This window comes from Pangasianodon hypophthalmus, chromosome 11 (assembly GCF_027358585.1).
Source record: "Pangasianodon hypophthalmus isolate fPanHyp1 chromosome 11, fPanHyp1.pri, whole genome shotgun sequence".
NCBI classification, from domain to species: Eukaryota; Metazoa; Chordata; class Actinopteri; order Siluriformes; family Pangasiidae; genus Pangasianodon; species Pangasianodon hypophthalmus.
In genome coordinates this window covers 23,323,439-23,338,745 of record NC_069720.1, presented here as the reverse complement: position 1 = coordinate 23,338,745, position 15,307 = coordinate 23,323,439, and the positions used below count along the sequence as shown (strand labels likewise).

Below are 15,307 nucleotides of genomic sequence, written 5' to 3'. Positions count from 1 at the left end.
ACTTCCTATTCAAAACCACATTTACAAGTGAAAGTTATTTATTCTTGCAGGTGAATAAAACTAATCAAGAACGCCTTTACATTCAACTCCAGAATGGCTTTGTGGTTAATTAGCTTAATATCACACTGAAAGTATAATGGAAGTGTAACTTTTAATTGAAGGTTGATTTAAGTAATTTAATTGAAGGTTCTTAGAAACAAGATAAAAATGATAGATATACTATATGTGACATTACCAATGAGAGGATTTGTCAGAAAGCTTGGGCCTCCAGAAAGGACTAAATAAAAAGTCAATTTATATTCTCATAGCTGTGTGTTGTCTATTTTTGCAGAGTTCTCAAACCTGATTGCACTGTTGTCATCAGCTACTTCTGATAGAGACCATCTCAGGATAGGAAACAACTAAATCAACCCAGGCAAGGCTGTCTTCAGTGGCAAGATCCGCGATTGCGGACTCTGCTGTATTATAAAATGCTTCCATTATACTGTGTATACTGTATACCATCTACCCGATCGTTTACATGTGTATCAGGGATGAGAACATAACCAGGATTAGCCAAAGGAAGAAGACAATCAGTAACATCCACAAAGAGGACTACAGTATCATTAAGTCTCATGAGTAAAAAGGTTTACTGGGTCGGATAGCAAGTAAATATGAAGAAAATATGAAATTCATCTTAATAAGAAGCACAATATTACTGGCATATGTTACAGGAAAGGAAATATTTTCATTTTCAGGAAAATGCATTAAAGCTGAAGAATATGTGGTGAGTGTGTGGCTCTGGAGCCACAGCTATGGAGGAAAAACAGTCGACATATGTACTAAAATGACCTATTCAGTCATCCCTGGAAAAAAACAGCATTTTCACTTCATTATATACCAAAAGCCTGGTGCTTTCTCTGTGGAAGGTTGCACTTCCATTTCTTTCTTTTTGTTTGTTTGTTTAATATAATTAATAAAAAAAATGTCAACAAGGCCTCTACAGTCAGCTCCAAAGATGCGTAAAAATGTGGCTAATTAATTTAATTGAAAGTTGAGTTACTTGATTTTATTCATATACCTGGAAGGCCAAATTAGCATCCACTTTAGTCAGTCCACCTATCTGCATGTTTCTGAGAGGTGGGGACAAACCGGAAAAGCCAGAGGAAAACCATCTGGGTGCAAATAGAATTCCACGCAGACACACAAGCTCAGGATTAAAGTGAGAACCCTGGAGCTGAGAAGAGGCGACACTACAGACTCCACCACTGTGCTGCCCGGATTAGAGAATACACAGATGAAGTGAGACGTAAGTGTGTTGATATTCATAAATAAGGCAATGGCTACAAAAAAATGCCCATATCCGCTTTAAAGGCAATAACCTAGAACAATAATTATGACTATAATTAAGAACTGTAGTGACCCTGCTGGGAAGAGGACGCGAGTGTATTTTGCTCCCACACACACAGTGAGGTGGCTGATTACAGAGGCAGGATCACTGCTGGAGATTTGCAGAAGATGGTTGCATTTTGGACTCAAGAAGTATCCAGATGTACAATGCTACCTCCATGCCAACAAGGGTCCATAGTGAGAAAGATAAAAAAAATAGAGGTTTTTGGCAGCAAACACTCAAGGTGGCTTTGAAGTAAAAAGAAGAACAGAACAGAAGAGAACCTAATTCTCACTGTTAAGTATGGTGGAAGATCTGTTTCCATCCAATGGCCCTGGGAAACTTCTGCCAAAAAAGCTACAACTGATATCTGATTATCTAAAAGATACAGACAAATCCAAACAAAAATGGTTCACTGACCACAGAATCAAGCTGGGCAAGGTTCTCCCAGGATGTAAAAATGCTTATTACCTCTTTTGAGTGACCAACAATTTAAAAAGGTGTTGTTATTTGACAGATATAAGCTGGTGTACTCTTCATTGGTTCCTCTTTCTTAAATGTTGCACAATGCACATGCTCGCTGCCCCACTTCACTTCTATAGAGTTATTATTGCATTATTAGTGGTCAAAAATGGGAACTACAACAAGCTCTAATGGAGGCCCTTTGGGGCAGGGACACTGCACCATGCTTTTCAGTGGAGGAGGAGCAATGGACACAGTTAATGACAGGGTTGCCAGATTGAGCTAAATTTGAAAGCCTCAAGATGTTGTTTTATAGCTAATCATTGGAATTAAATCTAGAAAATGTTCACAAAAAAGCAAAATGTAAGTGCAGACAGAGTGTTTACGATTCACAGCACCATTTCTATTGCAAGATTTATATAAATAATGTCAGTATTTCACATACTGAGTAAGGCTGTGAAAAAGAAGAAAATGACTCCTTTTTCCAATGCCCTAATTTTTGGGCTAGTTTCTGGTCTTTTGTGTCTTTTGAATTTTCCCAGTGGACTGATCTATTTTCCTGTGCTTGGGCTCTCATGCATGTTCTCTTACACTGCTCATGCCCAATGTGAGCAGGAACACACCCTGAAAAAAACAAAAACTAATTTTGTACTCTGCATTAAATCATTTAGCAGCATACAAAAATGTATTTTCAGCCTTAGCATTAATTTTGTTTCCTTGTATGAATGAGTAATATTTTCACACAGTACTTTGTTTATTGCTGTATTTTATTTACATGGTATTTTACATTGCATATAATGTAGCCCTATGTCCGAATGCTAGTTGATATACTACATTATTATCTTGGCCAAACACATGAGGCTGCTTTAAAGCAAATTTCCAGGCTGAGTTTTGTTCCCAGTCTGCCTCTGATCTACAGAAACCACTTTAGCCTCACTAAGGTTTCACGGGGTCACAGAAACAGTGGGTACAAGACAGGAATACACTCTGCGAGGCCACACACGTTCTAACAATTTTAGAGTAGCCAGTCCACGTACTGGCATGTTTTTAAGATGTTGATGTAAACCCATGCGGTCATGGGGAGAACATATGAAACCAGGATCAAACCCAGGACCCTGGAACTGTGTGGCGTTTAACAATGGGGTTGCAACAAAGGATTATTTTTAGAATCAAATAACAACTATAGTTTTCATAATCTACTAATTTAACAATTACGAATAATCATTAGATTATTTTAAAAAAAAGACACAAGAAACTTGACATTTGTGGATTTAAATTTATCTTTCTGTCTAACTCTTTGTGTCTAACTTTATTGAAACTATTTATACTATTTATACATACTATATAACATTAACACATTAGACATTGTCTCATCTCATCAGAGCTCGACTTATCTGGCCTGATTAAACCGTGAAATTGCTCCACATATTACTACATTTATGCAGTACATCGATGAAATATCAAACCCTTCCAGTGAACCATCATATGAGGCTGTAAAGTCAATCAGTTAGTCTATTTAACTTATGAAGCAGCAGCTTTTGTTTAGGTTTTATTTTAAATGTTTGTGCATTATGAAATGTCATGTGCTGCTATGAAAGTTGTCTCCTCCACTTTGTGTATGCTGCTCTGTACCATGTGTTTATTTTTTTAAGGTTGAAACTGTACAAATATTTGGCCTGATTTTGCTGTCATAGACAAAAATCACCCATCATAAAAGAATTCGTTGGTCATGAATGAATAATTTTGGTCTTAATATGACATGCTCACCAGCTGGCCATTGTCACCAAAGATAGCCAACAAAAACAGCTCTGGCAGAGTCAGAAATATTTAATTAAGAGCTCAGGGTGTGACCATTGTTATGATGTTTGTCTAAAACCACCAACAGGAGGATGGCGTAGTATGACGTAAACCGCATGCACATGCCACAAATAGGCTATGGTTTTGGCAGTGACAGAACATAAACAAAACATGCTGGTTTTAATAGAAGCCATGACTGCCTCTCCTTGATAGGCTTGATATTATCTAAACAAGCAGCCTTTATATATATATATATATATATATATATATATATATATATATATATATATCCCTCCTCCGCTCTTCGCTCACTGCTCCGGGTGTGTGTTCACTACTGTGTGTGTGCACTTGGATGGGTTAAATGCAGAGCACAAATTCTGAGTATGGGTCACCATACTTGGCCCCATGTCACTTCACTTTCACTATATACTGTATGTATCCTGTAAATGTTACTATTACAAATTGACAAACATGATATGAAATATGAAAGCATATACAGTATTTAAAAGGTATGAATGTAGACATATATAAACATTTTTCTATGCTTATCAGAGATGCGTTTGTTACATCTGCTGTATTTAGATGCTTCTGGTGGGTTAAACATTAGATACACATACAAACTTTGTATTAAGAAAAAAAAAAAACATTATCTAAATCTTTTCCTCACCATGCCTACTAGTAACAATAAAACGATTAAACATGGTGTTAATATGTTTATGGTGATATAAAATTACATTTAACAATAACACTGAAATCAGGAAAAAGATGAGTCAACAAGGCGTCATCGATGAGTCGGCTAATATAACTAGCTACAAGTAGCTATTATTTCAGTGGCTAGCTAATTAGTGAAAAACTAAAATGTCTTAAATAATCGTCCAAAGTAAAACCATCACTTGTGAATCCCCTTTTTCTTTTATTACTGGCTATTACTAGACTCTCACTTCTATTTTAAAGAGTGGTTATTGGAGTCACTGTAGCCTTCCTGTTAGCTCGAATCAGTCTGGCCATTCTCCTCTGATGTCTCCCATTAACAAAGCAATGCAGAAGAGACTGTTGTGCATGAAAACCCCAGGAGATCAGCATTTTCTGAAATATTCCAACCAGCCCATCTGGCATCAACAACCATGTCACTATTAAAGTTATCTGTTCACAAGTGGACAGCTGAAACGCGTGGCCATTTACAGCTGGCATTTTGAATGCGTTTCCAGTACATCATATTCACAGGAGGAAGGGTATCACGCACATTCATTACGTCAGTCTGCAATTGTTTCCAGTCGATTAGGTGGGCCTTCATTGCTGTCTGGGACTCACTGGGATGCTTTTGCATTCACACTACAAATGTTATGTGGTCTTATGTGTCCCGAACCACCTTCCAAGGCTGTTTGAGTTTGAGTCTCTGAGACACATTGTACCCCGTTGCGTTCACACCTGTACTTAGCAGTGATGTTAACGCCAGGTGTGAATGTGGCCTGAGATCACATTTTTCTTCATTCTGTTGTTTGATGTGAACATTAACTGAAGCTCTTGACCTGTACCTGCATGATTTTATGAACTGCACTGCTGGCACATGATTGGCTGATTGCATGAACGAACAGGTGTACTGGTGTTTCTAATAATGTGACCAGCGAGTGCATGTTCTTTTTTACGAATAATTCAGCCACTATAATGAACAAGAAGATACTAGCCATGCACCATGTTACTTTTCTTCAACATCTATGTATCTATCAGGGTTGGGATTTTTTTTTTTTTTTTTTAAATCTCCAATGATTCAGTCATGCTACTTGATAGCTGTTCCTCTTTTGGCTGCTCCCGTTAGGGCTCGCCACAGTGGATCATTGGTCTGCGTATTTTGATTTGGCACAATTTTTACACCAGATACCCTTCCTGACACAACCCTCCCCAATTTTATCCAGGCTTGGGATCATCACTGTGAGCACACTGTTGCGCCGGTTCCCTGGGCGGGAATCGAACCCGAGCCACAGCAGTGAGAGCACTGTGACCTAACCACTAGACCTCCAGGGACCCTAAGTATGCTACTTGAATAATTTTTTTTTAATGAATCATTTCAAAAGTTACATACTGCAGCTTTAACTTACATCACTTCAGTTTATTTAGTACATGCCTTTATTTATACCTTTACCACTCCTTTATTGCCAGTCTAAAATCAGTCCATCTAATAAGGTGTAACACCATTTTAACTGGAGATGGGAGGTGCTTTTGGGATGTGTTAGATACTTTACACAGACACACTTTTTTTTTTTTTCATAGATTTTGTATAATCTATGCTAAAGTTATTATTCTGTTCATACAAAAGCCCTGTGTGTATATAGCGCAAACATACCTCATGCATCTCCAATGAGATGTTATATGAATGAATATTCATGAATATGGAAGAGCTACAAGTCTACACGGCTCTCCACACCCACACCGTGACCGCCCCGTCTCCTCCAAGCCTCCAAACCTCTCGCTTTCACTTGCTCTCCTTTCAGTGTACTAGAGAGAACAAGGAAGAACCTCGCATGGACTGCAGGAGTGGAGTACACTCAAAAGCGACAGATCACTTCATCTGGCCCACGTTCTGCATGTCGTACTGGTAAGTGTCGGGAACGATTAGGGAATTCGGCAGAGCTTTCACACACAGCAGTCCCGACATTATGATTCCGTGCTGATTGACCTCTCTTCTAACTTGTGTTCAAATATGCCTTAGTCCCAAAACATTCTGAGACAAGTAGGCTACCAAAAAAAAAAAAAAAAAAAAAAAGATTTGGATTCTGTCAAAACTTGCCTGAAAATGTTTCTTTCTTTCTTTCTTTTTTTTACACTGCCAGGGTGTATCCAAGGGAATAGTTGTCATTAAAACATTTCCAATCATATTAAACTGAATTAAACCCCATTAAAATTAAACTGACTTCAAGAACAAAAGTTGAGTCACCATCTGATTTAACTTATGGATCTTTTTTTTTTAATTAAGAACTGAAATAGCCTCTTCAGATACAATATGGAAAGGTTGGTTTGGTTCAAACATAAAGAATGAGTCAGGTCCTTTTCTTTTGAATGAAAAGAGAAAAATAGGCACAATGCCATGATGATAAGTGTAATATTATCAGAACAAAATGTGATTTAGCATACTTAAGACTCTGAGCTTCAAATCAGATTTCCCACTTTTTAAGTAAAAACGAAACCCTTTTCTAAAGTCCAGCTTACTGTTTGCTCAGCTAAATCTCTTTAACATCCTAGATTGGGGATATTATTGATAGTGTGCTTTGGTTCACCTTTATCCATTTCTATTGGTTCATACAATTAAATCTTATGTCCTTATTCTTTGTGAACTTTCCTTCCAGAGCAATTTTATTCTGCACAAGATGTCCAGTCAGAACGAGTGTTACTATGGGGAGCAGATGGGTTTTTTTTACAAGAAAACCAATTCGACCACTGAAAACTGGGAGTCCACGCATCTGATTGTGCTTCAGTGTGTGGGCTGCATCTTCTGTTGCTTCATCCTGGTGTCCAACGCAATGGTCATCACCGCTGTAATCACCAACATCCGGTTTCACTACGCATTCTATTATCTTGTGGCCAACCTTGCTGCCTCAGACCTTCTTGCTGGGATCGCATATTTGTATCTCATTTTCAACACTGGTGCAGTGTCCCAAACACTGACTGTGCAGAAGTACTTTCTTCGGCAGGGCATGTTGGACACAAGCCTCTCGGCCTCACTTGCCAACCTGCTGGTGATTGCTCTGGAGCGCTACATCTCCATCATGAACTGGAAAGTACACAGTAACCTTACAAAGCGGCGGGTAACCCTCTTGATCGTGCTGGTTTGGGGCTTCTCCATCATTATGGGTGCAGTACCAAGCCTGGGCTGGAACTGCATCTGCAGTATTGACCAGTGCTCACTGCTGGCACCAATCTTCAGCAGGAGCTACCTGATCTTCTGGTCTGCATTAAACCTGGGGATTTTCATCATAATGGTAGCCATATACATAAGGATATATGTCTATGTTATGAAGAAAACACGTGTCTTAAATGACCATGCCACTGGATCTTTGAAACGCAAGAAGACACCAATCAAGCTCATTAAAACAGTGATGACTGTATTGGGTAAGTTTCAGTTATACTCTCTAACATCGATTTCTGGTTTTATGTCTTTGAGGCCACTTGACCTGTATGAACTGCACTTTATCAGGTAGAACCCAAAATGAGAAGTATGTACTTATCATACACAGCAAAATTATGCATTTATCATATTGCAGATACTTGGTGTAATCAGTCAACCTAAAAAATACAATGTTTTTTTATGTGCCTTATAATCTCTCTATAAAATGTAGATATTTTACTTCTCCTTTTAAAAAAACACCTACACAAACAGTATTTTCGAAAATATCTACATACACATAAAAACGCAAAAACGTTTTGACAAAGTTCACATGAGCACGTCAGCCATGTGATAAAGGAATAGAGTACGTCATAAAACTGTTACGTCAAACACATCGTAATGTTAAGAGCCTAGTGAGCAGTAAAGAAGACACAATGCAGAAAAACACCAAATGGTCAAAAGTCGGAAAACGAAAAATGACAAATACAAGGATTTATGTTTGGTCGGCTGATGAGGTGGTACTACAGCTTGAGGTTAAAGTTGAATACAGATTGTTTGCCTGGGTCTTATCCAAAACTGTTTGCAGTGCAGTTTGTACCACCGGAGCTCAGGAGCAGTAGAACAAACAGAGTCCTAGCATGTTCATAAATAATACAAAACCACAATGGGCATGCCCAAGTTGGCGGTGTTGCAAAAATATCTGTATATGTCACGACAGGGTCTAAGATGGATTGAATTTCAGTAGTGTGCGACTAAGAATGAAAACAGTCACTTGTTAGAAATCAGTTGCTTCATATTCCTCTTGGCTGTGTACTCACCCTGCCATTTGTGTTATTCAGTTTATTTACACTGTACACCCTATACACCAAATAAGCAGCTTTGAAACGGTTCTTTTGTATCTGAGGCTTAGAACAACGGCAGGATCACTGTGGCAGCATTTCAACCCCATGCTTTACAGAAGAGGTTGAATTTCTTGTCTTCTTTTTGGCTTGTCTTTCAGCTGGTTGTATCTGATTGTGTTTTTCTCTAGGGGTGGAGTTAGTTATATGCAGGCTATTTAACTGCAGCATATGTTTTAGAAATTACTGTTAATAAAAGAAGATATTTTCAGGGCAGAACAAAGGAGTGAATGCCTCTCCTAAACTTGAGCTGTCTTATAGAAAAGGGTATAGTCATTCCTAGACAATGACTCGTTTTTTGCGTGTATAATTATCTCCTCTTGTGAAAATGATCAAGACTGCTCTTGCACTGCCTGCTGTCTGAACATGACACTTAGACTGACTGTGCATAATGTGTAGCTTCCACAAAAAGTCTTAAATGCCTTACTTCAGTGTTATAATCTTTTATTTTTGTGAGAAGTGTTTAAGAGTGTTAAGGATATTCCATTGCTATGCATTGATCATTCTCTGGAGTTTACAGCGGATGAGTTATATAATACGCAACGTCTAAAGATAAAATGAGTCGTCTGATTTGAGTACCATAGTACATCATATCTTTGTTTATGGCACCGAAAGGGACAAAGGTTATATTGGTCTGTCTCACAATTTGGAAAACTTCACACATTTAGAGTGAAATAAATGAAAATGAAATAAATATAAAGTCATAATTTCATCACTCATCATTTTTTTCTTTCTCTTGAAGTTATTTAAGCAAAAAAAAAATTGATATGTTCCCAAGACTTGGAAAACTTACTGACCATTACCAAGCACTGACATTGAAGACTCCTTTCAGAAATCTGCTTAAACATCTTCGGAAAGCTTGAAAGATTACACATATTTCTCTGATAAATAACAGCACATTTTTAAAATCAGCTTATTATTAGTGCTAGGTTATGTGGACTGTTGGCTGTATAAGTCCCTGTGAATGAGCTGTTATAGAAAGAAAGTACATATTGGGGGAAAATTAATATGAACCTATCGATTACTGCTGGCGCTACTGTTGTACTGAGTGGTGCTGTTATAAATAATTAATCAACACCTTCTGACCAGTCAGACTCAAGAACTCAGCAGCACTGTAGTATAAAACTGATTCTATACAGATTAAAAAGTGTGCTGTTATTTAACAAAGGAAAATGTACAAATGTGAAAATAGGGAAGCTTTCTGCAAGTATACTTCAACAATTATGTAAGGAGTGTCAAAGATAAGTGAAAGGAAAAGCTGTTCTTTTCGGTTTTCCACCCACAACAGGATTGTCTTCAGGACAGGATTATTGTTATTTGTGATTCCTCAGTAACATGAAAAGCTGCATTTTTTGGTTTTATAAAGATCCTGGTGGTTGTTTATATCCATTACAATGTAAGTGAAAAAAGAAAATAACTTATTTCATGGGCATTCCACAACATTACACTATAAATCGATATTAACTATTAACTATTAACTACTAATTGTTGGAAAATTGCTGTGGTATAAGAGGAATAAAACACATTTAGGTCATGCTATAATAGGAAAATAATAAACATCGGGGTTGTATTGCATCACAGCAACTCATAGTTGATGAACCAGTGTTCACTGGTGTGTTTTATTCCTTATACAGCATGCATACCTAGTTTAAGCATTCCTGAAATGCTCCAATGATAAACCTTCTCGATAAGCCTGGGGCAATGGAAGCTCTTTTTTTTTTTTTTTACAGTTCTTGGTGGCTGTTTGAAAGATTACTATTGAATAAGTCATTTCTGATGCATTTCATGCATAAATATTCTAAATCTAGGGTATGTTTTGTATCCCATTCTTGAAGCCATGGGAAAGAGAAGCTTTACTTTTTTTGGCCATTTTTTGTTGCAACAGAAAACATTAGGTCAAAAAGCCTCTAAACTGAGCTGCCACATGTGCAATATGCATTCCCTGCCTTTTCCTACAGATATTTTATTATAAGATTAGAGGGGATGGTAACTTCCATGTGGCACATACTAACCACAGAGGATTCCCCAGTTGATGTGGTTATGTTGTAAAATCTTAATGGCTAAACATTGCAGTCTAGTGAGTGGTGCTACAGTTGTGTATAGTGTAGTAATTGGGCTAAATAAGCCCAATTATTGCCCTTTAAACTTGTAATGGTTTGAGTATTTCTGCGTTATATGCTAGCATGTGTTCTATTGCTGAAAACAAAATCATTATTGTTGTGCTCTGCTGCTGCTTTATATTCAGGAACACTGCTGTTCCTGAATACAAGCCCCTACGTGCTATTCACCACTGATTTCGGTACGTTCTCTTCAGTTGACAGGAATTTGAAATCATCCTTAAAGCTGTGTTTGTTCCACCAATTCGAGATTTGAATCTCTTCTTCCTATTCCACCTTTTATGTAATATAGCAAGCAAGAAAATTCAAGTGAAAAGCAAACGATAGGGGGAAAAAAAGAAAAACTTACAATAACCTGGTTGCATAAGTGTGCGCACCCCTTAACTAATACTAAGCACTTTTTGCTTGTATTACAGCCGTTAGTCTTTTTGACTAAAAGTCTCACAAATTAGCTCATCTTGATTTGGGTGTTTTATTCCACTGTTCTTTGCAAAAATGCTCTTTGAAACTGAAAGCGGATCTCCTGTGCACAGCAAGAGATTCTTGTGACATGCAGGGAGAGACCAGTACTTGTCAGATATTCCTGCAGCTCCTTTAATGTTGCTATAGTTCTTTGGACAGTCTCCTTGATAAGTTTTCTTCTTGTCTTTCCTCAATTTTGGAGGGATCTCCTGTTCTTGGTGATGTCACTGTGCTGCCCCATTTTCTCCACTTGTTGATGATGGCCTTCACGGTGTTCCATTGTACATCTAATGTTTTGAAAATTCTTTTGTACTTCTCTCCTGATTGATACCTTTCAACAAATTTGGGGTTAATCAGAATCACTTCATTGATGACTGGTGATTATTACTATGATAATTACTTTTGAACAAACCTTCCCAGAAGAGTGGAGGTTATTATAACAGCAAAGGAGGAGTAAATCTGGAATAGGATATTTGAAAAGCACATATGGGTGTAATGGTCAGGTTTCCACAAACTTTTGGCCGTATAGTGTATATTTTTTTTCCCTAAATGCAGATGTCTGGCTGACTGGAATAGGTTCTTCTCAACAATTTGCTTATATTTGGCTTCATCCATGTTCCCTGTATGATATATATGTGTGTGTGTGTGTGTGTGTGTGAATTCACATGCTCTAAAACAGCTTTGTTTCTCCCTCATGCAGGGGTGTTTGTGATCTGTTGGACACCTGGTCTTGTTGTGCTCCTCCTGGATGGCTTAAAATGTGAGCAGTGTAATTTGCTGAAGTTTAAGCGGTGGTTTCTTCTTCTGGCTGTCCTCAACTCTGTGATGAACCCTATCATATACTCTTACAAGGACGAAGAAATGTGGGCCACCATCAAGAATTTGCTGCGATGTGTATGTAATGGCACCCGTCGCCAGAGGTCATCTAGGGCCAACACTCGTCATACCACCTCAAGCACAGAAATGAGTACCAGTCTACGTCTCTCAGAGGAGAAAAAGACAACACAGGACATGCTGAAGACCTAATAGCTCTGCTTTTTTACATGGCAATGAATTTTCATGTACAGTTTCCTTCTGAACAATGTCATGCGAAAAATCCAACCGCTCCTTTTAAATGGTGTGATTTGTTATTAGCAAGAGACTTAAAGCATCATTGTTCTGTTTGACCTCAATAATTTGTTAGTACTGTACTTTCAGGTTTTTTTTTTTTTTTTTTTTTGAGTGCCGTAGAAATTGTATAGTATGTTAACCTTGAGCCTGAGTTGAATTTTTTTTTATTATTTTATGTGTGTGGTACTATAAGTCATGTGTCTTTTTACGTATAAGTCTAGCACTTTTTTTTTATTATTATATCTATAAAAATGAAATGCACAAATAGCCAGAACTGTGGATTTGTAACTACTGTGTTTTATTTTAAAGCTAATCTTCTCATTGGTTTGAATATAAAGTACAATTTATTGATACAAATGTGTTTCTCAATTTTATATGGACTCAACAAAGGCCACCAGGGCCTTCAGTTCTTTATGAGCTCCAACATGTCATCAACCAGAGGAAAGGACTCAGAGAATCACAGTATCACAGACCAAAAACAAGACAGTCTGTCCCATTTAGATCTTTTGTACAAGCCTTTAAAAATTCATTCAATCACTCATTCATTAACCACTTTATCCTGCTAGGGCTTGCAGTCCTTGGAAACTGAGCATGAGGCAAAAATACACCCTTATATGGGATGCCAGTCCATTGCAGGCTTTTCAAACTGTTATTCAGTAGTCTCTGCCTGCCTTGACAAGTCCCAACAGTATGCTACTACATCTAGACTCATAGTTTTACCAAGGAGCTGACTAGAGCCAAGATGAACTGTTGTGCAACCTGCATGAAAATAAAAAAGACACGCCGCCTTCTTGTGTCTCTGTGGTTAGCTGTGTCTAGGCACGTCTTTCCCACATTTCAACGTAGTAAAGTGATATAGTCATCCTAAAAATCGTGGGAATATTACAAAAGACAATGCTACAAAGAAATAAGACAACAATCAAAAGATTTCCTTTCTTTAATATGGCATTTATAATCCAAGGTAAGAAGAAATACCAGCGCAGACACAGGCATGGCTGCGAACCTGTTTTTCCTCTTCTATCAGTGGGATGGTCTCAGATGCATTACTCATTGCCCCAGTCTGACGCAATGCATGCTGTGGCTGACTATGTGAGTTTAGGTGGTATTGCAACCTTCTACATTATTGTAGGCATACCTTATGTCATGTCATACTAAAATCCCTTGGACCTTTGTACAGATTTTTGTGGAATAACCCGCTTTACTGTCTCTTCCATGCTTAGGAGTGAATCCCAGGGCCCTTTCAACATGAACTTATGCAACTCCTCATCATGTGAATCAAGTCAGTTTGTCACGTTAATAAAATGCATGAATTGCCCTTCCTGTGAAGATCGCAATCTCACAGTAATTATGACCAACCACATTTTTATTAATAGCTGCTGTAGAGAGAAAGCATATACATACTGAAAACACATGCAAGCGCCTCGTTATAGTATCTAATATTCATTCAGTGGGCTGCATCTTGAGATGTCAAGGTGAATTGGTCCTTTTGAGTCTAGGTGCTTTCCTGGTCACAATTGCTAATTGACTGCATTCGGAGAAAATTGTTGGCTTTTGGTTGCTATGGTACCTTGTGATGTATACAGATAGAGTGTCAGTTAGGGCGGAAGAGCAGAGCTTATCTGAACAGCTGAGAAAAAGGTACGAAAAGCACAAGCAGGGGGAATTTCACCTAGAATTGCCTAGGCATTTTCTTGAAATTACCCATTTTGCTTGCTTTATATATATATATATATATATATATATATATATATATATATATATATATATATATATATATATATATATATATATATATATGAGAAGTCAGATGAGTAGAATCTTGTTTATGCTAAAACATTTTGATATATACATACATTTTTAAGGTTAATATATTGTGTAGGCTTAATCACTGTATAGGCAGATCTGTTATACAGTTAATACAGTTGGGCAACATGTCATCATTAAGTGAATTCAGATCACATTTACATATTAGCAAGTAAAATATCTAATATAAGTCTATTACACCTATTTCTAGACATTTCTTTCTTTCTTTTTTTTATTTTTTAAATGTTCATTATTATTATTATTATTATTATTATTATTATTATTATTATTAATTTCAAACTTTAGATTTTCTTATTCTACTGGCAGATAATTTTCCTTCTTTCCAGAATAAATCCTTAAAATTAGCAAAAAATTGGCAACACAACAGGACTATTTTAAGTTTATAATTAATTTGTAAAAAAAAAAGGCTAGAAATAGGTTTAATAATCACAAATTTGGTGTGTTGTAATCTTATAATAAGAAATACTATATTACTATACTATACTATATTCAAGATATTTTCACTTGTCATGTTTTGCAGTGTTAAGGATGACTGGTTTGGTAAATAAGTTTGTCCTTGATTCCTCCAATTTTTTTTTCCTGGAACCTTTTTTTCCCTCCTTGCCTCTTAGGAAGGAGCTAAGAGTCCAGGAAGGGAAGCAAGGAAATGAAACAATTTAAAAATGCGAAGTACCTACAATTAATATGTTTGTGCTTGATTCTTTCTGTTCTTGTTTCCATGCACCCTCATCTCAGTTCCTTGGAGGGAGGGGCATGGAATAGAAACAAGAAAATAAATCAAGGAGGCATAATTAAAGTAATGAGAAGCACCCTTAAAGTCTGCCCTTTATCACATCCTTGTGAAGTCTTGCCAACCATCTGTGTAAGTTCTGAGCCTTGTTATTCTGCCTGATATTTTCATGTACCTGACATTTTGCCTTTGTGACATGTTTGATTACTGTGTTCTGGACTGCCCCTGTACCTTGGTCAATTAGTCTTCTGTGCTTTGACTCCTAACTGTTTTTGGATAACAAACTTTGCATAATTTAAATGTTTCTCAAGCTGTATACTGCAAATAAACTCCAGGACATAAATCCTCAAATTATACCTGAATCTGACACTATGGGATCCTATGGAGCTAGAGGTTTTGAGATCTGTTTTCACTGCCCAAGGCATGTTCCTGGGAAAC

General features: G+C 37.3%; 1 protein-coding gene across 2 annotated transcripts; it reads left to right on the top strand.

Annotated features, from left to right (window-relative positions):
* Positions 1-1,167: 1,167 nt before the first annotated feature.
* lpar3 (lysophosphatidic acid receptor 3) lies at positions 1,168-13,973 on the top strand. Of its 2 annotated transcripts, XM_034308504.2 has the most exons (5): positions 1,168-1,288; positions 5,542-5,656; positions 6,118-6,221; positions 6,970-7,732; positions 11,906-13,973. In XM_034308504.2, the coding sequence occupies exons 4-5, from the start codon at positions 6,991-6,993 to the stop codon at positions 12,229-12,231; spliced, it is 1,068 nt and encodes a 355-aa protein (XP_034164395.1). In that variant the 5' UTR covers positions 1,168-1,288; positions 5,542-5,656; positions 6,118-6,221; positions 6,970-6,990; the 3' UTR covers positions 12,232-13,973. The 2 variants fall into 2 exon arrangements, with proteins under 2 accessions (XP_034164395.1, XP_026779138.1); XM_026923337.3 differs by lacking the exon at positions 5,542-5,656 and having other exon boundaries at positions 1,173-1,288.
* The last annotated feature ends 1,334 nt before the right edge of the window (positions 13,974-15,307 follow it).

Excerpts from the sequence above, each read along its gene's own strand:
- lpar3 (XM_034308504.2), top strand. The coding sequence starts at position 6,991 with ATGTCCAGTCAGAACGAGTGTTACTATGGGGAGCAGATGGGTTTTTTT. Across the intron at positions 7,733-11,905 it reads AACAGTGATGACTGTATTGG|GGGTGTTTGTGATCTGTTGG; the intron begins GTAAGTTTCAGT and ends TCCCTCATGCAG.